General features: G+C 45.8%; 2 protein-coding genes across 2 annotated transcripts in view; both read right to left on the bottom strand.

Annotated features, from left to right (window-relative positions):
- lrif1 (ligand dependent nuclear receptor interacting factor 1) overlaps window positions 1–5479 on the bottom strand; it is a 6854-nt gene extending 1375 nt beyond the window's left edge. The window contains exons 1-3 of the mRNA XM_034537432.1: window positions 4865–5479; window positions 1789–3961; window positions 1–807 (exon numbers count right to left, since the gene is read on the bottom strand). The exon at window positions 1–807 is cut by the window's left edge and continues 108 nt beyond it. Coding sequence (XP_034393323.1) covers window positions 1–807; window positions 1789–3961; window positions 4865–4890 — 3006 coding nt within the window. The 5' untranslated portion in view covers window positions 4891–5479. The remainder of the gene's footprint in view (window positions 808–1788; window positions 3962–4864) is intronic.
- A 1281-nt stretch (window positions 5480–6760) lies between these two features.
- renbp (renin binding protein) lies at window positions 6761–16926 on the bottom strand. Its single transcript, XM_034538132.1, has 11 exons — window positions 16731–16926; window positions 14495–14601; window positions 14332–14407; window positions 14171–14246; window positions 12843–13024; window positions 11928–12155; window positions 11673–11754; window positions 11359–11534; window positions 11093–11224; window positions 7689–7776; window positions 6761–7453 (listed from the first exon to the last, which is right to left on the bottom strand). The coding sequence occupies exons 2-11, from the start codon at window positions 14593–14595 to the stop codon at window positions 7380–7382; spliced, it is 1215 nt and encodes a 404-aa protein (XP_034394023.1). The 5' UTR covers window positions 14596–14601; window positions 16731–16926; the 3' UTR covers window positions 6761–7379.
- Window positions 16927–23513: the final 6587 nt, after the last annotated feature.

Here is a 23513-nt window from a genome sequence, read left to right as displayed (position 1 = left end):
CGCTGTGGATAAACCGTCACTGGACGGATCCTCGGACGTCCTACAGCTGTGCATGTTCTTGGCCGTCAGACAGCCGACGCTTCCAGATGTTTTCCCGTCTTTACTCAAGGCCTTTGCTCTCGCCCCTTTCTTGCTTGTCCGCTCCGTTGTCCACTCCCACTTCTCTGGCTCTTCGGACTTTTCACTGGACCTCGCTGGGGGATCTGGAGCACCCGGGATGCAACATGGACACGTTGGGCGCTTCCTTTTTCTTCCCTGTCTCCCCGTGTTTGCATTGAGATCCGCACAAGTCTGAGAGCGGCCAGCTGTGTCCCGCGAGTCGGGGAAGTCTTCTTCCTCTGCGCTGAGAAAATCCTCATCGATGGGCTCAACGTATCCAGTCATGGGCTCCGTTTCGACGTCGCCGCATGTCCCCCTGGGCGAAGGGTTTGTGTTCACTTTGAAATGTGAACACTCGGGAGGTCCATGACCGGCGCGAGGACTTGGAGAGGGGGAGTCTTTGGACGGTTCCTGTTGAGCGAGTACGTTCCCCCTTTCTGCATTGATGAGCCCGTTGCAGCTTTCAGTCTCTTGCTGCATAAAAAGTTCTCCGTCCTTAAATCCGCTCGATGTTTCCTGATGATCCTCCACCGGCTTAATGCACTCACTCTCTGGAGGTCCTGCAGGAAGAGACCTAGCTGAGGCTCCGTCCATCCTCTGCAGGTCAATTTTCACATCGGCCGTTATCCCAAATATCCGTCTCAGCATATCATCCGACCTTTGACAGGACTCTGGCGCCGGCGAAGACGTCCGACTGGTCATAGAGCTCTGCAAGGACAAACAATAAAACCTCTTTAAAATACAAACAATACTACAAATGTACAGTCATGCAAGTGACACAGGGGTGCTTTGAGCTAAATGCTAACATGCTGAAAATGCCAACGTTGAAAAATGCTGATGTTTAGTAAGTTATGTTAAACAAGATCACCGTCTGGCTGATAGGATTGGCCATTGATCCAATATTTGTCAAGATAAATCCGTCTGTGTCGGGCCGACATTGCCATCTCAGTGAGAGTCATGCTGCATTCACATGATATCAGGCAGACAGCTAACAGGATATCATGACATCATTCAAGTAGGTGAGGCCGGGACAGAACACCGGTAACGGTTTGCCGTCCAAAGCTAAAATATTTTAACGCAATATAGAACCGAATGTTAGGTAGCTCCGTAAGTTGTTATAATTTGCAATTGATTATTAAGAGATGCAAAATAGTAGACACAACACCATGACAACAACAACAATTAATATTGCCTTTCTTCTGATGGATCACAATATTTAAACGGCATAATTAATTAGCGATACAATTGATGGTTCAGTACAGCGCTGGAGTTGGGACGTAGTTAGCTTAGCATAAAGACTAGAAGCAGGGGGAAATGGCGCGCCTGGCTTTGTCCAGAACACAGACTCGTGTATTGCATCAATCCCCGTCTACTGTGTTGCCTGTAGCGCCAACTTCTGACCAAACTGAACTGTAGCAGTTATAAAAGAAATAACCCGTTAATGGAAACACGCCTGTTTTGCTATTCTTTTTTTTAATCATTTTAAAAAGTTTGCTTAAAATTCACAATTGAATGGAAACACGGCTACTGACTGTGTCAACATTTGTGCATCAGCGTTTCTAAAAAAAAGTAGTGACGACTAAATACACATTTATCAATGCAGTTAGATGCATTAGAATTATCTCAATAAGAGATAATTTAATGCATCCAACTGCCTCGAGTCGTGCTTGAACATAGAAGTGCCCTCACCTCCACGCTGTGGGTGTCCTCCATTAGTCCAACGCATACTCCGTTGCTGCTGGGATCAACTTCCATGCTCTCCAACTGTTGGGCGGAGGTGCTCTGCTGGCTGTTAACGTTGGAGCAATCATCATCATCATCATGCATGTTCACCACTGCTGAAACATTGACATGCGTAGGATGATTGACCGTGTTGACTGATACGTTCTGGTCAAGATGTCTTCCTTCGAGCGTGCCGGGTGTCCCATCCGGGCTCTCGTGTTCCGACACATTGCTCGAGCTGCTGGTGGCTGCCGGGTCGGTTTCCTTCCCGTGTGTCGTTTGTGGTCTCAAATCTTGAGACTCGGGTGCGGGCGGAGTATATGACACGAATATGACATTGTCTTCATCCGCGGGAGTGGCTGCCCACCTAGGAACCGACGGCGCTTGTTGAGACGAGTCATTTGGAGCGTCGTCGTCACAAAGGTCGATCACTTTGTGCGACTGGTTCGGATTGAGAATTCCGAGGCCCTTCTTTTTCCGAGGTGTGACTGACGCAAGTGGTGGGTCGCTTTTTCCAGTTTTATATGGCGGGCTGCAATTTTTGGAGAAAACAAAAAGCTTCCCGTTCCACATGACCGAGGGGTTTTCCTCTCCTTGTCCACTTTTGCCCTGACTCGACCCGGAAGCTGGGTTTCTAACGACGTTGCAGTGCTTCTCAGCATTTTCCCTCACTGCAGCAACTCGAAGAATCTCCAAAGTAACAGAAGAATCAACAGCATCAGGAGTTGGAGCCGTTTCGTTGTCTTCTTCAATGGACCACTTTATAGGGCTGTCGTGCCTTTGTGGAACATTTGGAATTAATTTTAAATGTGGTTCTGATCCATTTAATGGAGGTCTATGTAATGCTGCATTTGATGTCTTGCAAAGCAACTTGAGCATGTCAAGTGCAGAATCAGATTGTGGAGTAACACCTGGATTGACACTTGTGATAGGCGCCATGTAGACCGCACCGGGTAAGGTAGAACTTGGTGAGGAGTTGACTGGTGGAGGAAAAGTCTGTTTCTTGATACCCGGAGGTAGATGAGATGCTGGGACTGTTCGGACTTGTGTTCTAGGGAGAATCTGAAGACACTGTCCTCTTTGTAGTGCTTGAGGTTTCACGGTGACTTGGAGATCACTTGGAGGTCTTCCGGACGTTCCACTGTTTGCTACAGGTGTTGACATTAGAGGTACTAGGGCCATTACATGTACATTCTGTTGCTGTTGTGGTTGCTTCCCGTTCCACATGAACATGGGGTTTGCCAGTTTTTCTACACTTTTGCCCTGATTGGACCCAGTAACAGATTTAATAAGGACCTCACAGAGCTTCCCAGCATTTTCTCTCTCTGTCGTAACAGACGACTGTATAGGCTCGAGAGCTGGACCTGGTTTTCTAATGGGCGCATTTTCTCTTCCTGCAAGAAGTCGAAGAATCTCTGAAGTAGCAGAATAACCAATAGGATTAAGAGTTGGAACCGTTGAGTTGTCTTCCTCTTCAACCGACCACTTTATGGGGCTGTTGGGCCTTTGTGGAACATTTGGAACTAAATTGAAATGTGGTTCTGATCCTTGTGATGGAAGTCCACACGATGTTGTGTTTGATGTCCTGCAAAGCAACTTGGCTGATGGAGTAAAAGTCTGTTTCTTGTTAACCGCCGATAGATCAGATGCTGGGACTGTTCGGACTTGTGCCTGAGGGGGAATCTGAAAGCACTGTATTCTGGGGGGAACTGGAGATTGCACTGTGACTGGGAGCTGACATGGAGGTCTTACTGACTTCCCACTGTTTGCTACAGGTAATCCCATCGGAGGTACAATTGCCAATAAATTCACACTCTGTTGTCGTTGCTGGAGTGGATTCTTGTTTAGTGAATAACCAAGATTTGAACCTACTTGATAAGGGGTGGCATTCACGAGGGGAACCTGCTTCCTGACAATTTGCTCAGTTGCAGAAGGATTCAAAGCTGGCTTTTGCCCCATGCCAACTGGCCCGGAGGCAATATTGACAGTAATAGCTTTCGGTGGTGCAATGATGGTGTTGATCCGGCTTATTTGAGATTTGAAAAGGTCTCCGTTGATCATTTTTACAGGAATCAGTTTCATGATGTTTCTTCCATCAGCACCAACAGCAGGTATTGCCTGGTAGAAGACACCGGTACCACTTAAAGACAAAACAACAATATGTCAGTTAACGATTAAAACGGTAAACACTTTACGAGAATTCATTTTGCAGATGGTTTTGTGCCAAGAGACAGATTTGATGCATCTGTTGTCAAAAGGCAGCTTTTCCAAACATACAGGTCCAGATCTTTAAAATGCTGCAGTTGAGATGTTATGGTTGATATCAATAATAATAATAATAATAATACAGCATATATCAAGTTGCCATGACTCTTGCTGTGTCTTTCAGGCTCTATACCAGACGAGAGGTAATGGTCAAATCTAAAAAATAATTTAAAACTGCTTCAACCCCTTTTAATGTAAGTGTAATTCAAATAAATGAGTCTCCAACACCCTGCTGCTCAGTAGAGAGAATGTACGTTTTAAGAAACATTTGCATTGGCTTCACTTGGCAGAACAGGAGGTTGCTCCCTTGATTAATACCAGTCTACAGTAAATATGGAGAAGTTAATCATTTTACTAAAGGGCTACCCAGAGCTTCGTGGTCTGCTCCGCAGTCTATTTGCTATTCAAACAGTAACGTTCTGGAAATTAATTTCTTGATTTTGGCTTTTAATGCTAAATGACCACGACGTATTCACAGCAGGAGTGCAACCTCCCAAGCACCTGGCATGAAAAGGCTGCAATACAAGAGAGATACATTGAGCCTAAAGGTAGTTTTCAATTCCACAAAAAGGTGGCTCTCGTTTAACCTGCTCGATGTCCATTGTAACGTACCCCCAACCGGGCTAAAGGTGTGCCATCTTTGTGACATGGATACCTAACTCTTCAACTCAACATCTACCATTAATCACCGAAGGGTGATTTCAATGCGCTTTAACTCACGCCGTGTGCCCGACATTATTCCATCAAAGAGTCAACTTTCGTATAAATCCAACGGTACCTGTGATCCGGATCCTTTTCCGCCATTGCAGGAAAGATCACTCGTGAAATTCCACTTGTAGTTTCCCCGTCCAGTCAGTCCGTGGAGGTAAAACGGCAGTTTCGGCTAATCTCGAGGCAGAATATGCTAACGTAACGTCGGTCAGATGTTTACACAAAAGCCCCGACGAGTTACAGTTGCTTGTACGTTAATAACGTCAAAAAGGCCGCTAGCTACGTCGTCACGTTGTTGCCTCCTTCCATAAAACACATGGGGTTGGTTTGTTATCTCGACAATGTTAAGTCGACTAGTTAGAGTAACGTTGAATGAACCGAGGTTTTATTTGCGTTTAACGTTCAACATCTCACTCCTCGCTTTCCGTAATTTCCTCATCCGTTACATCAGGCTTCCGGTTTGTTACATGGGTTGTATTCAATGCAGCAACTTTTATTTTCAGTTTTGCTGATATTAATTCGCCAAAAAGGGTTTTCCCTCAACACAACAATCGGTTTAGGTTGAATATAGTTTTCTTTGTTTTTTTACAATGTCCCATGTGCATGTATGGACGGCGTACATGAAAGCGTGCTGCGGTGTTACCGACCAAACCCTGGTAGCTTGTGAACCTCCCTTCTGCCAACACGCCTCACGTTCAGGTTCCGCTTTCGTGAAGGCAATTCCGGCTCTTTTCAGTGAGCCGGATCACTGCAAAGAGCCGGCTCTTTATAGCTTTTATGATTCAGCTAAATGTGCCAATGTTTTGATCTATGATTGGTATGTGTGCACAGACCCGTAGATAGAGATCTCCCCCGCAGCCCCCGCACCGCGTGGGGGCCTCGCGTGGCAATTTTTTGTTGTTGTTTTTAATCCAACACTAGCCAGCGGACTCGGCCGTATTGCGGCTAAGTGTCGGTCTGACTCGGCTGTGTTCCGGCTCGATGCGGCCAAATGTGAGCCACCTTTGGCACATTTCACTGTTGTCATAGCTGTTACGGACATGGGCAGATTCTGTCTGAGACATGGCAGCCATCATCGACTCTGGCCGATGATGGCTGCCGAATCTGGGCCGAATAATGTAATAAATAAATAATATTACATTACGTAATAACATTAAGATATCCCTCAAAGTTGTCTCTCTCATATAAAGCTACACAATAAAAAAAGTATTTTAAACTGGCTTTATAAGTTTTAAATAATAGTTGTAAAGGCAATCGTAACAGGCAACCACTAGGGCCTTTATGATTTAGCAAACACGCTAATAATAAAACAACTCCATACTATCAAGTGTGCCTGATGTAGCCACGGCCATCAAATTATTTCTGACAATACCCGTGACTGTCGCAAGCGCTGAAAGGTCATTTTCCAAGCTAAAACTGATCAAAACATATCTCAGAAGCTCCATGTCACAAGAGAGGCTGTCAGGTGTGGCCATCCTTAGCATAGAGAATAAACGTCAGTTTAGATGTAAAGAGCGTGGTTAAAGACTTTGCACACAGATTTGCTAAAAGACGCGCTCTCAGGGTTATTCTGCAGGGGGGCCTCATGTGTTTCCGTTACTGCACTGTGTGTGCATGTATATCAGTCTCAATATTAAAATCAAAGTGAAATGTGTCTGTATAGTTGTGCAATTATAAATGTGTATTTATATATCTATATATAGATATATAGATAAACACGTACATTTAAAATAGATATTTATTTATAATTACACAACTCGATACAGACACATTTTAATTTCATTTTGAAACAAAAGAACGCTAGACATGCCACTTAGGAGATGAAGTACACAGAAACCACCTGTGTGTTAAGTTGTTTGGGATCAAATCCATCACTCATCAGTCTCTTTTCCAACAGCAGCTGTTTCCATTGGAGGAAGAAACATGTTCATGCCCACCACCCCAACAAAACTGTAACAAAATGGTCCATGCAAAATTTTTATTCAAATAACTTTTTGTGATTCCTCCATCTGCCTTGTCAACTAATAAAAATTAGAAGCATGTGATTAGCACTAAGCTACTGAAGCCTAAACCGTTCTCTATGGTTCACCGGTATGTTAGAATAGACATGGGCATGCTTGTAGCATAGTTACATCAGCTGTAATGAATAGGATGTAAAGACACAGGCCTCTGAAAAAAGGTATTGAAAGCTGGCTCAGAACTTCAGTGTATAAGGCACATTTTCCACCTGTTGTTTTGGTGTTTATGTTTTAGTATGTATGATGATTGAGGAACAGTGGCTCACTGGTTAACACCAAGAAAGCTCCTGAACTCCATCCATCCGCAGAAGATGTTTGAGGAATCCTGGATCGCCGCCACCCGTGATTTAGACACCGAGAAGCTCACAAAATTCAATACGTGAAGAAAAAGTTAACACAACAACCTCAATGGCGGTACATCGTCTCAGTCGTAAGAAACAAGACGGCAGACGTATCTGAAATTATTTGAAAATGAGTGCAATTTTCTTTACACGACTGATTATCATGGTTTGATTTGGCAAACAGACATTCAATCCCGTCGTTACAAGATAGACGTCACAACGCTCAGTCCGAGTTCGCCAGAAGGTCATCCAGCATACGCTCGCACATGTACAGGCAGCGAGGCACATGGAAGAAGCCTGAGGAAGAGGAGAGAAACCCTGATTATCTTACTGAGCAGGAAGCTGCCCCGGGGCCCCCAGACACTCACGTTCACTGTGTGGCAACTAGTTTCTGTTTGGTAATACTGTATGCATTATGAAAGCACATTCTAAACAGCAACGATAAAGACCTTAAAGGAGTACAGTATGAAGCCTTTTAGAGCGTCGAGAGGGAAGTTGTGTGAAATCTCATGAATGGCAATGATGTTCTTACCTTTAAAAGGGCCTCCCTTAAAATCCAGGGCCACTTTCCCTTCTTGAGTCAAATAGCCAAACCACTCTCCGCTCTTAGCATCAGGAAACTGCACAGAATCGGGCACAAGTACAATATGTAAGGTGTAGAATTAACAGCACAGACGAGCCCTTTGCCTTCCTAACAGCAAAAGAGGGTGGAGCCAAGGAGGGGTTAAATGAGCACACCTGTGAGCTGGGCCAAGTGGGGGAACAACACACACACACACACACACACACACAGACCTACAAGCCCTCCTTTCCCAACGCATTCCCTCTGACCCCCACACACTTAATTAGTAGTTCTCTGGAGTCTACATTTTATTTAGTTATCTTAATCACAGACATTTAAGGCCATCTCAGGAATCTATTTGAGTTTCCTTTTTTGTTCATGGATAGTGGGCCGAAGGCTGTATGGAGTCTATTCCAAAGTTTGTCCCGTTGTATTTAAAACCGAGAAAACAGTAAACGCGAATGAACATGTTTGTGTATTTTTATGAAACGCGTGCCTTTTGTAGCAGAAGGCAACCGTTCTGGTAGCATCCACTTCAATTGACAGGTTAAAGGTCACCCTATTAACTTCTTCTCCTGTCTGGCGCCCGACGCCTACCTTTAACGGTTTGAAGGGAATCCTATGCTACAAAGGCCTATGGTGCACTGAAATATACAAATACACATTCGTAACGCTTCAGAAAGGTTTCATCTCTGTTGACTCATCCATATAAAAGCACATGCGATTTTCAATGTTACGTCATTTGCGTCACTTTTTTTTTGTGTGGATGTTTTCATCATAAGCGGCTTACAATAAGTGTATTAAACCATGCGGATACAACCCAAACATTACACAACTTTAAATATGCTGCTTCACGTGCTACATTTTTAATTTATGTGCTAATTGTACTACAAAAGTCATCAAACATCCATCCATCCATCCATCCATTATCACCTCTTATCCGGGGTCGGGTCGCGGTGGCAGCAGGTTCAGCAGGCCGACCCAGGCCTCCCTCTCACCCGCAACACTTTCCAGCTCATTCTGGGGGATCCCGAGGCGTTCCAAGGCCAGCCGGGAGATATAATCCCTCCAGCGTGTCCTCGGTCTTCCCCGGGGCCTCCTACCAGTTGGACGTGCCTGGAAAACCTCTAATGGGAGGCGTCCAGGAGGCATCCTGACTAGATGCCCGAACCACCTCAGCTGACTCCTTTCGACAGGAGGAGGAGCAGCGACTCGACTCCAAGCTCCCCCCTGATGTCCGAGCTCCTTACCCTATCTCTAAGGCTGAGCCCGGCCACCCTACGGAGGAAGCTCATTTCGGCCGCTTGTATCCGAGATCTCGTTCTTTCGGCCACGACCCAGAGTTCGTGACCATAGGTGAGGGTTGGAACGTAGACCGACCAGTAAATGGAGAGCTTTGCCTTCCGGCTCAGCTCCCTCTTCACCAAGACGGACCGGTACAGAGCCTGTTTTACTGCTGCAGCCGCACCGATCCGCCTGTCGATCTCCCGCTCCACCTTACCCTCACTCGTGAACAAGACCCCGAGATACTTGAACTCCTTCGCTTGGGGTAGGCAGTTTGTCCCCACCTGGAGGGAGCAATCTGCCGGTTTACGGCAGAGCACCTCGGAGGCCAACACCCACCGGGAACGTGTCTGACTTACTACCGAGGAGACGAACACAGCTCCTACTGCACACGTACAGAGACCGGCTGGCCCGTGCCAACGGGTCCGGCACCCCATACTCCCGCAGCACCCCCCACAAAAAACCCAGAGGGACCCGGTCGAAAGCCTTCTCCAGGTCTACAAAGCACATGTAAACTGGTTGGGCAAACTCCCAGGACCCCTCCAGTAATCTTGCGAGGGTAAAGAGCTGGTCCACTGTTCCACGACCGGGATGGAATCCGCACTGTTTGCCACTGACCCCCATGCGACACTGAAAAGGCGTGTCAACCAAGACAGCCCAACAATGTCCAGCGATTTCAGCATCTCAGGGCGGATCTCATCCACCCCTGGTGCCTTGCCACCAAGGAGCTTTTTGACTACCTTAGCGACCTTTTCCAGGGATATGGGTGAAACCACCCCAACATCTTCCGGCGCTGCCCCCTCTCCGGGCGACATGTTGGCCGGGTTTAGGAGTTCCTCAAAGTGCTCTTTCCACCGCCCGACGATGTCCCCAGTCCGGGTCAGCAGTTCCCCCCCCCCCCCCTGCTGAGAACAGCCTGGGGCAGACCCTGCTTTCCCTTCCTGAGCCGTCGGATGGTTTGCCAGAACTTCCTTGAGTCCAACCGAAAGTCCTTCTCCATGGCCTCCCCGAAATCCTCCCATGCCCGAGTTTTAGCCTCCGCGACCATCGCAGCTGCAGCCCTTCTGGCCCGCCGGTACCCGTCAGCTGCTTCAGGAGACCCCTGGGCCAGCCAGGCCCGAAAGGCCTCCTTCAGTTTGACGGCTTCCCTCACCCCCGGTGTCCACCACCGGGTTCTCGGGTTGCCGCCACGACAGGCACCGATGACCTTCCGGCCACAGCCCCAAGCAGCCGCGTCCACAATAGAGGCTTTGAACAAGGTCCACTCGGATTCCATGTCCCCAGCCTCCCTCATGATTTGTGAGAAGTTCTTCCGGAGGTGGGAGTTGAAGACCTCCCGGACAGGATCCTCTGCCAGACGTTCCCAGTTCACCCTCACTACACGTTTGGGCTTGCCAGGTCTTTCTAGCCGAGTCCCCCGCCATCTGATCCAACTCACCACCAGGTGGTGATCAGTTGACAGCTCTGCTCCTCTCTTCACCCGAGTGTCCAAGACATACGGCCGCAGATCAGATAATACGATTACAAAGTCTATCATTGATCTTCGGCCTAAGGTGTTCTGGTACCAGGTACACTTGTGAGCCACCTTATGTTCGAACATGGTGTTCGTTATAGATAAACTGTGGCTAGCACAGAAGTCCAACAACAAAACACCATTCGGGTTCAGATCGGGCAAGCCGTTCCTCCCAATCACGCCCCGCCAGGTTTCTCTGTCATTGCCCACGTGAGCGTTGAAGTCTCCCAGGAGAACTATGGAGTCGGCAGGCGGCGCCCTTTCCAGGACCCCTCCCACCGACTCCAAGAAGGCCGGATACTCCGAAATGCTGTTCGGTGCATAAGCACAAACAACAGTCAGAGCCTTACTCCCCGCAACCCGTAGGCGCAGGGAGGCGACCCTCTCGTTCCCCGGGGAAATCTCCAACACAGCGGTGCTCAGCCTGGGGCTCGTGAGTATCCCCACTCCCACCCGGCGTTTCTCACCCTGGGCAACTCCAGAAAAGGACAAAGTCCAACCCTTCTCCAGGAGCTTGGTTCCAGAGCCCATGCTGTGCGTGGAGGCCATCAAACATGTTGAACTTTATTCAACTTACGTGGCTGAAGGTGTATTCATAAACTTGAGAGAATCTTTCCAGTAGCTGTGGCTTCTTGGTTTGGTTGTAGGCCATGAGGAAGGCGATGAGGGCCTCACAGTGGGGCCACCACAGCTTCATGTTCCACTCCAACTGGTCAAACACACAAGGAGCAGCAGCAGACGGCCTCATTTCATGCATTTTCTTTATACAACAGTGATCGGATAAATGCAAACGATCTTCTGTCGAAAGCAAAACACCATCATGTGAGCGGATGACCGGTTCACCTGTGTGGGGCAGTGGCCGTCCACATCCAGGAAGTAGAAGAGGCCTCCGTGCTCTTTGTCCCAGCCGTCCTGATAAGGCAGCTCCACAAACTTGTTGATGGCGGTCCTCTGGAGCTCCTCGTCCTGCTGCTCGCCACTGACCTGAAGCAGGAACCAGCCCGCTTCCAGGGCATGGCCTGGAGTCAGCACGGGGGGGGAAGACCAGAGACGCATTGGAAAATGTCGAGGTCGGCAACAAAGGACAGGACAAGCGCTCAACTAGAGCTCCTCCATGCACTCACTGTGCTCGCCATCCTCTGGATGACAGTGTTTACCTGGGTTCTGCAGTCGGCCCTGGCAACCCGGCAGCTCCGCCCCCTCCAGTGACACATTCTCTAGAATAGCTGTGCCGTCTCTCTGTACCCAGTTACAAGAGAAGGAAAGAAAGAAATGTCATATTCAGCATATTCAAAAAGGCATGGTTGGTAATCATGAGAAACCAGCGAGAGGACGATAGATTTGAAAAAGCCCTGAACTTCCCCTTTATGGAGTCATTTTAAATCACCAAGCATCATATTTTGCGTCCATACCTGGATGTGTTGTAGAATCTGCTGTACACACCAGCTGGCCAGATCCCCGTACTTCTGAGCGGCCTCCTGACCCCGGCCTTCGGTCAGCTGTTGCACCAGACACAGCAGCATCATGGGAACCGCCATGCTGTTGGTGGGAACCTCTCCGGGAAGCTGTGGGCGGCCCAGGCTCGACGAGTCCACCCGAACCCAGTAGATCACCTGCTCCATCATCTGCTCAGCCTCCAGCTAGCGACACGACAGAGCACAGGCCATCTTATTAGAGGGGCGGTGGAGGGATGTGGGAATGTGAGGGCACATTCACCTTTACTAAACCTCATGTGAGTCACTGGTGAACACACAGCAGGTTAGCTAGCAACGCAACCAATCAGCCTCACTAACTCGTTCACACGCTGTAATGTATATGTGTATTATTGGAGCAAATATTATTATATTGAAGGCTCAACAACAAGAAAACTAGAATGACCACAAAGTACATGACATTTGCATACATGACGGTATATTTTACTTCCAGTAATATCCAGAAACGACGAGTACTGGAGTTTAAGCTTTCTGGCTCTGATGATGTCAGCAGTTACATCACACCTTCTGTTGTCTGTTACAACAGTGCCAAAATACATTTAGGACCATATTTGGGCAACCAAGATCCAGATATTAAAAAAAAAGAAAAGAAGAAGTTGAACTAGTTTCACTGTAGCTTGATGAACTATTTCAAAGTCTGTTTCTGTTCATGCACCATCAGCATAAAAGTGTGTTTGGAGCCCATACAATACATGTGGCGGCTGAAGTCACAACACAGAGCTAAGGATTGAACGGCTGTGATTTGTGTAAGACCGGCTCTCCTTCCTGAGACACGGCCGGACACATTCATTGTTGAGCAACTGGTGTGCAATGGTTTGGATTATTGCTTTGTACCTGCATGTCCTTGTCCCCAGTGACCCTGCTCAGTTCATCCATGGCCATGATGTAGAAACACTCGCTGAATACAGTCCTCTGAACTTTGAGTGCTTTGCCATCTCGTGTTAAGCAGAAGGCGCACTTCCACGGGCCGCCGCTGCCACCGGAGACACGAGCAAACTTTCTGAGGAAAGCTCCTCCTACGAAGCAAACAGACCAATGTGACATTAGCTTATGATTCATGAGCAATGAATCCCACCCATGAATATATCAAGCTGCTGGCTCCATCGGTCTGTTCAATTAGCTGTCAATGTTCACAACGGCTTTATTCAGGCAGGATATTTAAAGGGGACATATCCTGCTTATGTATTTAGGTTCATAACTGTGTTTTGGGGTTTTTCTTAGAACAATTTAAATGCTTTTATGGGAAAAACCACATTGTTTTTTACATACTGTCTGTCTAAATTTGGCCGTATTAGCGCCTGTCTCTTTAAGTCATACTCCCGAGAAAAATGCTCAGTTTGCTCCATTTGGCATGCTGTCTGCTCCGTGATAATGGATGTTTTTGGATGTGTGTGTGTGTGTGTGTGTGTGTGTGTGTGTGTGTGTGTGTGGGGGCCATGAATGAGCCTGCATGTGACATTGAAAGGGGAGGCACATTTGAATGACTTTCAAAAATGTTTTCTAAAGTAGGCAGCCTTATTATTAATAATAATAATGATGTCATACTTCACGGTTGGTATATGCACAAACACTGAAAAAGAGAGCTTTTCATGTCATGTCCCCTTTAAGAGCTGCAATGCCGGCACGTTTGTGCTGGAGAACAGCGGTCAGTTGGAATTGGGATGATATGAAGGAAGATCAATGTTTGCTGTTCTTTCACAAGCTGCCCCATTGACTGATTTAATCATCAACGATCACAAACTGGGCCTAGACTGGCTTGTCCGGTTCTCTTAGTTCTCCTTAAAGATGACATGTTTGCAGCTCCAAGGTTTCCTTCCAACAGTGACGACATGTTGTGCACTTTACCGTGCCATAATGATGATTTAATAGAGCAAACACTATCATGACTGTCATCAATCACCCAAGTCTACAACAGAACGCCGCGCTGCACCATCTGTTGCACCACCTGTGGACTCTAAAGTTAATGTGTCGACGTCATGTGAACGTTCAGACTTTTAGGGACTAATTTGTGTCCAATTTGAACTTTGTGTTTTACTTCATCCTCTTTGGCAAACATGAGTGTAAATGGATTATTTATTATTCAGATAATTCTTTAATTAATACCAGTGATGCAACCAAGATGGGACCCTTCAGTAGGTTTAGCTAGCTGTAACAAACTTTACCGGCTTTTGCAGCTTCCAGGATTTCAGGCTTGTGGAAGCGCTCCATGGTTCGGTACAGGCGGCAATACATCCACACCTGTGACAAAAATATATTAACCTCATATCTGACAGTTATTCAGATGGTTATGCTGCACAGCCAGCATCTTGACATCATGACTTACCTGTCTACCCTGCAGCCAGACATACTTCAGCTCATCATAAACCTTCCCATCCCTCCCGATACAAGTGAAGAAGCCTCTGAAACACCAAGGAGAGGTCCAAGTTAATCACACACACACACACACACACACACGGCATGCAAGTTATAACTTTTGGGAACAGTACCCATGTGTCGTGTCATGAGAGTATTTGAGCCAGAAGTCCACTGTGTTGTCCAGTTCTTTACGAATCCGCTCTCGCCACCCCTCCAGCTTCACCGCAGACATGGTTTCCTTCAAACATGAACATTAGTTTGTATTAAAATAAAAAGGTATAATGGCTGACCTTTCTGACCGTAGTTTACTTTTGACAATAACAACACTTATCATTTTACCGAACAGATTGAGACTTTGAAGCAAGTCGTCTGCTTAAGATAAGATAAAATAAGATAAGATAATGCTTTATTAGTGCAGCAGTAGGGACATTTACAGGATTACAGCAGTAAACGGGTAAAGTGCACACAAGACATAGTAATTGTTCAATTCAATTCAGTTTATTTTGTATAGCCCAATATCACAAATTACAAATTTGCCTCAGAGGGCTTTACAATCTGTACACATACGACATCCCTGACCTTTGACCTCACATCGGTTCAGGAAAAACTCCCCAAAAATAACCTTTGACAGGGAAAAAAGGGACGAAACCTTCAGGAGAGCAACAGAGGAGGATCCCTCTCTCAGGATGGACAGAAGCAATAGATGTCAGTAAGATCAAATATAAACAATAGGTAGTCATATTTGGGATAAGCCAAGTCTGGGTTATCAAACACATAATTATCAAACATCATTGTGAATGAATGCCGTAATCACCAAACGATATAGTGATGCTACCTATCAGAATAAACAGCACAGCCCGGGCTACAATAATATGTAAGCTGATTATACATGCTCCAAACACGACTCAAACACAATGTTCTGAATGCCCAAAAATCTATATTAATATATCATGCATAATAAAAAAAGGATTTCCAAGCGAATTTAGAGAAATATAACTTGCCTTCGCTGAAGAAAAACAAATCGCTGATCTGAAAGCACTGTATCTGCATTGCTAACTGACGACTAACTTCATGTAATGCGCAGAACAGCATTTCAGTATGATTTTTTAAATCAGCGTATCAAGCGTTTGACAGAAAACTGATTCTGATTGGCTAGCAGTGCTGTCAATCTCATTTTGGTAGATTATAGAGAGATCCTACAGGCTGTAACGATTTAAAAAGGATGAGTCTTAGGTTAATATAGGCCGTTCCAGCCCCTTAGGCCATATGTAATGAATACGATTATGCACAAATATTGCATGGTGATTTGAGGGCACAGAGCATTATTTTGGATTCTTTAGTGTACAATTTTTTTTTTAATAAACGTACAAGGCCATGTGACCTTGTTGTAGTTCCTTTATAGCCTAGAGTTAGCGTTTTGCTGCCGATTATTTTCACGCTTCGCAAAACATTTACAACTTTAATCACAGAAATTAGAGGGTTTTTTCTGTGAATATTACCCCTTTCCCACTTATCCGTAAATATGTTTAGGTTTTACCTACAATGGCCATAACATAGCATTTTACGATGCTAACTATCATGCTGTATTGAAGAAGACTTGCAACTAGAGACCATAAACTCATGTTTACAATGTTTACTGAGGGAACAAATCAAGAGAGAAGTAGTCATTTTGTATCGACTTCTATACAACCGGACTTCTTTTTGCAAACAGAGTCGCCGCCCCCTGCTGGTCAGTAGAGAGAATGCAGGTTTTAAGACACTTCCTGCATCGCATTCACAGTTTGTCGCCTAGTTGGCCTATAAAAATGCATCCCCCATGCAGCACTCGATATGAATCTTAATTGGCTCATCTTTGTGCTGATTTAACCCTGTGGGCTGATGGCTGACAGACTACGAGAAAGAAACCCTTTCCGCCTCCAGTGTGCCCATAACGAAGTCCTGATGCGTTCAAGTGTCCCGTCTGACAAAACGGGAAAAGAAACATTAAAGCGTGTAAACACTTTATAGTAAAGCCACCACATTTAAAAAGCACGAACCTGAAGATGAGTAAAGTCTTGTCCCCGTTAACGCCTCGCTCCGTTTCACGTGAAAGGGCAGCTAGAAGATTTCGCTCATTTTCAAATATGTTTGAACATCTTGTCATTTTATTTCATCTAGCTTGGCATCTTTCGCCATCAAAGCCAACATCAAGCTAGCTGTATTTTAAAACTATTATCCGACCAATAACTTGTTATTCTCGCTGAAAAAGAGAGGAAAGTAGTTCCTCCGCTGACCACACGCGCGTTGCCGCAGCCCTGACTGTTTCGCCTACGGAGTGTGAAGTGCTCCGCGTCAGCAGCGAAAGCCCCGCGGGCCGAGCGTCCTTACCTTCGGGTCCAGGTGCAGACACACAGTGACGGGCCGGCGCGTCCTGCAGCGGCGCTCCGCTCGCTCCCGACGAGCCGTGGGTCATATGACTGGCGGCGGCCCCTCGGAAAAGGAAGAGGAAGTGGAAGCGGTCCGCGCCGCAGTTTTCAGGACGCTCCCACTCAAGGAAATGTCACTGTTATCGAAAAGGGGGGCTGGAATGTGCACGTGTGGCATAAAAAAGAGGAAGTAGATAACGGTATTGTTCACACGAGCACGCAGGGACAGAGGTCATTGTGCAATACTGTTGGAAATAAGTGAAAGCATGTGCACTGTTCTTTTGATTATCTCTCAAGATATATCAAGAGGATATGTCTTGTCAAGAGGAGGAAATAATAAAAAATAAAAAAAATTAATAATAAGACTTCTTTTAGACCTACATCATCACATGACTTCCAGAAAGAAGTGATGCTGTGCTGTTCATATGGGTTGTGAATGATGGACAGAGACATGAAGCGTTATACAGGATTTGTTCACAAACCAGCAGATAACAGCATGGGGTCGTCAGCTGTACCAGCATCCAAGTTACCTTTGCCGTCATGTGTCCATTTATAAGGGACATTGCACACAACAGGGAGATATGAAACATACAAATAATGTTCTCCTTTCCCTTTGTCTTTAGTAATTGTGTCAGTGAAACAACCTCTGGGTCTGAAAAGTAAAGCCATTAAAGAAAGTGTCTTCAACTTGCATTATTTCTAATGGTCAGCAGGGGTTGAATGTTCATCTAGTAGACCATAAAGCAGGGTATGCTTTAGGGCGGGGGTACCTTGTGATTGACGGGTCTCTACCACGGCGTCTTACGGTCTGGGACCATAATTATATTACACCAATGCAAGCCTCGTGTTTTGTGTTCACTATTGTCATACAGTTTTCAAGGTTTGCGTTTTGGTAGATTCTGGCAGACCAAACATAATTTTTTGCCGGAGGCGCTGTCCATGGTGCTGAAAGGAGTAAATAAGAAGTAGTAAACATATTGAAAAAACAAGTGATGTAAACAGTAGTACAAAAAATAATCTACAGTAACATTATACTGTATATACACAGGCAGAATAAATATAGTTGTTTTCCAACCACCGTCTCTTAATATTGCACAGTTTGGGGTGGTTAAAGTGAATAAGTGGTGTTTTTGTGGTGTACTTGGAGATCAGCTGGTTGTGCAGCCTGACAGCAGCAGAAAGGAAGGACTTGTGGTTACTCTCCTTCACACACCGGGGGTTAGGCAGCCGGTGGCTGAAGGAGCTACAGAGCTGCCAGGGTGTCCTGCATGGGGTGGGAGGTGTTGTTCATCAGCGATGATAGCTTAGCCATCATCCTCCTGTCTCCCACCACCTCCACCGTATCCAGTGGACACCAGCACACTGCGGGCCTTCTTTACTAGTTAGTTCAGTCTCTTCCTGTAAGCTGTTGAGATGCTGCTGCTCCAGAAGACCACTCCATAGAAGATGGCTGATGCCACCACAGAGTCAAAGAAGGTCTTCAGGAGTGCTCCCTGACCTACAAAAGACCTCAGAGTCTGCTCTGTCCCTTGTTGTAGAGTGCATGTGTGTAGTCAGACCAGTCCATTATTGTTCAAGTGAACACCCAGGTACTTATTAGATCTCACAATCTCAATACATTCCCTGGATGTCCACTGGTTCCTGGGGAGAGCGTTTACCCCGGTGGAAGTCCACCACCAGCTCTTTGGTTTTACCAGAATTAATCTGGAGGCGGTTCCGCTGGCACCATCCTATGAAGTCCTGGTTCAGTTCCCTGTATTCCCTGTCGTCATCAGTGGAAATGAGGTAGACGATTGCAGAGTCATCAGATTACTTTTGGAAGTGGCAGTTAGCAGAGTTGTATTTGAAGTCCGAGGTGTATATGGAGAAGAGGAATGGAGAAGAGGAATGGGGACAGAGCGGTTCCTTGTGCTGCAGGACACCAGGTCTGACTCACACTCCCGTATCCGCACATAGTGTGGATGGTTGGTGAGGTAGTCCAGGATCCGTGCAGTGAGGTGGTGGTCCACCCCGGTCTGCTCCAGCTTGTCCTTCAGAAGCAATGGCTGGATGGTGTTGGAGGCACTGGAGAAGTCGAAACACATGACTCTCACAGTGCTTCAGCCTTTTCCAGGTGAGAAAGGCATCTGTAGAGCAGGTAGATGACCGCGTCATCCACCCCGATGCCAGATTGGTAAGCGAACTGAAGTGGGTCCAGAGATGAGCTCACCAGGGGGCAGACCAACCTCTCCAGGGTCTTCATCAGGTGGAATATTTACGGCCATAAGGGCATACATGTGTGCATATGCATGTCGGTGCGGTACACTTAAGGGTCACTAAAATATGGTCACAATATATTTAGCTCCACCTTGTCGTGTCAGTTATGGTTGCGGAAAAAACAAGATGGTGACGGCCAAACTCGAGGCCCTAAAACCAAAGTCTCCAATCAGACGGGTGTTGTCACGGTGACGACATCCTCTTCCTAGTCTCTGCCCTGTACCCAGACAGCAGACAGACACAGAGACTATAGCAGGTGAACGTTTTAAGGTGATCCTCGGTTTGTTGTGTTTACAACTTGTCCTGCTCACAAATAGCTAAAAAAGAAAAAATAAGTCATCAATTCAAAAGGCAAAACTAGCCTGTGAGACCACGATTCTCAGGCCCCAAAGGACAATATCTTTTAGTTAACGTTGTACTGTAATGAAGCAGCCCGAGACATTGTATTACAATCCAACCCATCAATTTGATTTACAAATTGTATTAAAGTAAAACTCTTCAAACAAAGTTGACTAACATACGTTTTCAAAGACCAGAAAGAGGTCAACATATAAGTTGGTATGGAGTCCTCAACGTGGTTTATAATCAAAATAAATACAACAGTTATGGAGTAGAAACTACAGTATTACTCCCACTAGCAACAGCCCATTGTAGTTTATTCCAAAGCCCAACAGAGGGCACTCCATGACCACCAATGGCCACCAACTAAGAACAAAATTACATTTCTGTGATAACTCAACATGCCAAAGAAGATATATTTTCATATACATATACATGTGTTCTTAAAGGAATACTGCAGCATTAGTACAGTCCATTTACCATTTGCCATTATTATATCATCAATTACTCACCACCTGTTACCCAGAATTCTTGAAGGAAGTGGATCCTCGCTGAATTAAAGTAAATGCTTCAACGGCAAAACTGTATCAAAGGTCTGTCCACAAACTCTCACACAACTTGTGCAGAATAATCCAGGTCTCGTTGATCCAGTTATGTGCTCACTACACAAACAAGTGCATTTTTTGCAAAAATCATACAACTTAAAACATTTCTTCCACTGTAGTCCGTGGAGGAAGTGTCGTAACACCGGGTGAGTAATTGATACACAAGTATTCCTTTAATGGTGGCCCGTGGTCTTAAGCCGGGTCCACAGCTATTTGTATAATGAATTATTGCTGTAGGTCGTTTCCTATGCTAGATTTTAATTTGTGGTTTTCATGAGATGCTACACCCCATGTGGATATGGTATGTGGTTCACCTGTGTTGAATTAGGTCATTGCTTTGATCACTTTTAATATAAAAGATTTGACTATTCAATTACATTACGTTTCATTTAGCTGACGCTTTTGTCCAAAGCGACTTACATTCATAAACCGTAGAACAACTACGGGGAGCTACTCAGGGTTAAGTGTCTTGCTCAAGGACACATCGACTCGGGCGGCCCGCGGATCAAACCGCCGCTCCTCTGATTCAAAGACGGACCTGCTAACCACTGAACCACAGTCGCCCCAATTCACTTCATTGAGAGAAGTCTGCATTTGAGACATGACGCCATGTCAAATCTTTGATTTTCACTGATGAACATCATCAACTGCATTGTGCTTGGCCCCTGAGCACTCCGGACAACCGTCATCGCCCTCGCCCTCGCCGACCACTCCAACACCAGTATGGCGGCATGGCATTGCATCCTGGTTCAATTTCCTTGCAGATAAAGGCAAGAAAGAACTCACAAGTGTCATCGATGCATGCATCCAAACTCCCCCCCCCCCCCCCCCCCCCCCCCCCTCAGACCCCTCTGCCAGTCGTGTACATCACCGAGGACCCTTCACCAATGAGTCCAGCTGCTCCCTTTAGATTGCAGTTTCAGAGCACGTCAAAGAGAACCAACAAAAGAATCTTTAATTCCCACTGAAATATCTATTTTAAACAAGGCCAAACACTGTGCCTACACTCCTATTTATTTATGGGGTTGTTTATGAGTCTTTCGCGAGCAGATGAGTTTTATGTTGTTTTTGAGCCCCAAACTTAAGGCAATTTTATATCATTATGTGACAGACAATAACGTTTTTTGTTTTTTTATCTTGAAACTTACAAAACCACGAAACTCAGTGATAGTTTTTAGTAGTGTTTCACAGCCTGCCTTCTCTTCCTGTCCACTTAGTGGAGATCATTCTGCAGCCAACAACAGCCACGGAGAGTTTTAACATGTTCAAATGAATTCTCTTGTAGGCCATAATTAGCCCACTGCCTAGCTGTGAGAGCGAGGGGAGGAAGAGCAGCACCGCAGTGTTCTCTAACAGACATGATGGAGCTCGGGGATCAGCGCTCGCCTGGCAGCATCTGCTTCCACTGCCAGCCATGCTCTCTGTGGAGGGGGGGGAACCAGATTATCCGAAATGACAGCAGTGTAAGTGAACTGGCTACTTGTCAACAGCACAGAAGAATTGCCACCTGAGTGTGTTGGGATTGACTGTTTGGATGTAAACACTTCTGAGTGCTGGCAGCTGGTCTGGGCCCCCAGACGGCTCCAGAAAATCATTAATGTGTTGAGTTGAGCTGCTAACACTCCTTTAAGGAGCGTCTGCTTGGCTTCAGCAGGGGAGCACATGCTTCTTTGCCTCCTATTCTTTACACACACTTTTTTTGTTGTGCATTAAGCAGTTTCTCAACAAGCAATTGTTGACAACATATAAGTGTTGCCTCTGACGGTTGTTTAGTCTTCATTTGAGCAGGACTCCGGGGGGGCGAGAGGCGGTGGACTGTGTCCACACCGTGGTGCTCAAACACAGTCGGAGATCATGGACAAGGTGTTTGACATTGGGGCTTGGAGTGTTCGTCCTTCTGCTTGTTTCCTCAGCCAATCAAGCGTGAGGAAACATGCATATGTTGCTGATGCTGAAAATAAAAAGCTTAAATGTGCAATGACTTGGTTAAGATTAGGGAACAATGTGGTCATGTTACAAAAGAACCAACAGTCGCCGTTGCTCAAGTCAAAAGCTTTGTATTTGATACTGATATTGCATTTTGGTTGGCGTATATGCTTAAAGTTTGGCCGAAGTGATGGAGTTAACATCATATTTATAGACCGCAGGCGAGAGCTACATGCGATAGCACAGCTATCTCATTAGTTTGGGGAAAGCGGATCGTCCCTGAACCACAAGGTTGGTGGTTTGACACAGAGCCCCCGCTTCAAAGCAGCCCACTCAGAGCTGATCCCGACCAATTTGGTGCCCCTTGGACCGCAGCCAATACCACCACCGATCATTGTGTTCTAACTCAAAAGGAAACTGTACAGCTTTAAGTCTTTGAGATTAAGCTATGTAGATCACGCTCGAAAGCAAAACTAACATAATTATGTGGAATAGTCTTTACAGCTGCGGGACCAATAGGCTACATAGTTATGTGTTTTGTAATATTTTGAAATACCAGTCTTAAAAAAGTACTTGTGAAAAGAAAAAAGTAAAGCTCTAACTTTTAATTTTCTTCCTCCTCTCATTTGAGGCCGATGGATGGTGTCATTGAGCCCGCTGCTCCTAAAGGGCTTAAGGTTGTTACATGCAGAGGCCCAGTTTTATGTATGTACCTTTATGTATGTGACAATGGAAATAATGATCTCACTGCTACGATTGAGACTTTTCACCCTGATACGATCACTCAACATCCACAATAACCAGGTTGGAACACGTCGGCTCACCTCATACTTTCAGAGCCATGCAGAGTTCAAGGTTTATTCAAAGCAAGCCTTGGGAGACAGAGAAACATGGCATTAGAGATGGCAGCTCATTGTGAAGCTGTTGGGTTTAAAAGCCAATGATGATACACCCTGCCATTTTCTTGGCATAACCATATATCACCAGCAGCATCAACAAATATCTGGTAAGAAATGTCTTACTTCACTCATTGTTTGTCTTTTCACTCAACTACCTAAAGACGCTTTAATGAATGAGCTTTTTAGTGCAGCAACTATCAGCAAATGATAGTTTATTAGTAATAGTTGATACATTAATTAACTTAGTCAAGTCCGAGGACGGCAACATTGGTCTGTCCATCCATTTGTCCCAACCAGCCCTCCAACCTTTACAACTAAATAGTTTGTTTGTCATTGGCTTAAAATACAACCCGAGACCGCATTTAAGTAGTGAACATCGTCACTGTGACGTCACCCATTGGTTTGGATACATTTTCTTAGATGAAATCACAGACAACTCCAAGACCTGTCAATCACAAGGTAGGCCCGCCCTATACTCTAAATGGGACCATTACCACTACATGCATTGAAGAAGACTTGTGGCTTGCCAGGTAAATGTAAACCATGTTCACTTTAGGCTTCCATTGAATTTACTTCTATTGTTGTTTTACTAGTGAGGACAGTTCAGACTGTCCTGAGCAAATTACATCCATTTTGTGAGATGTTGTACCCAAGTTGCACCCAATGCCAATGTAGGAAGTACTGTGCCTTTTATTATGGTAAAGTGGAAGATAAGGGTGT

This window comes from Cyclopterus lumpus, chromosome 7, assembly GCF_009769545.1.
Source record: "Cyclopterus lumpus isolate fCycLum1 chromosome 7, fCycLum1.pri, whole genome shotgun sequence".
Classification (NCBI taxonomy): Eukaryota; Metazoa; Chordata; class Actinopteri; order Perciformes; family Cyclopteridae; genus Cyclopterus; species Cyclopterus lumpus.
The sequence above is the reverse complement of the archived record's forward strand: the minus strand, read 5'-3'. Positions and strand labels throughout refer to the sequence as shown.

What these genes read in the sequence shown, in the direction of transcription:
- renbp (XM_034538132.1), bottom strand. Translation starts at nt 14,595, where the DNA reads ATGTCTGCGGTGAAGCTGGAGGGGTGGCGAGAGCGGATTCGTAAAGAA. An exon ending in CTGGGGACAAGGACATGCAG is followed by an intron (nt 12,156 to 12,842) that starts GTACAAAGCAAT and finishes TCGTGTCGCTAG; the next exon opens with CTGGAGGCTGAGCAGATGAT. An exon ending in ATGAATACACCTTCAGCCAC is followed by an intron (nt 7,777 to 11,092) that starts GTAAGTTGAATA and finishes GATTCTGTGCAG; the next exon opens with TTTCCTGATGCTAAGAGCGG.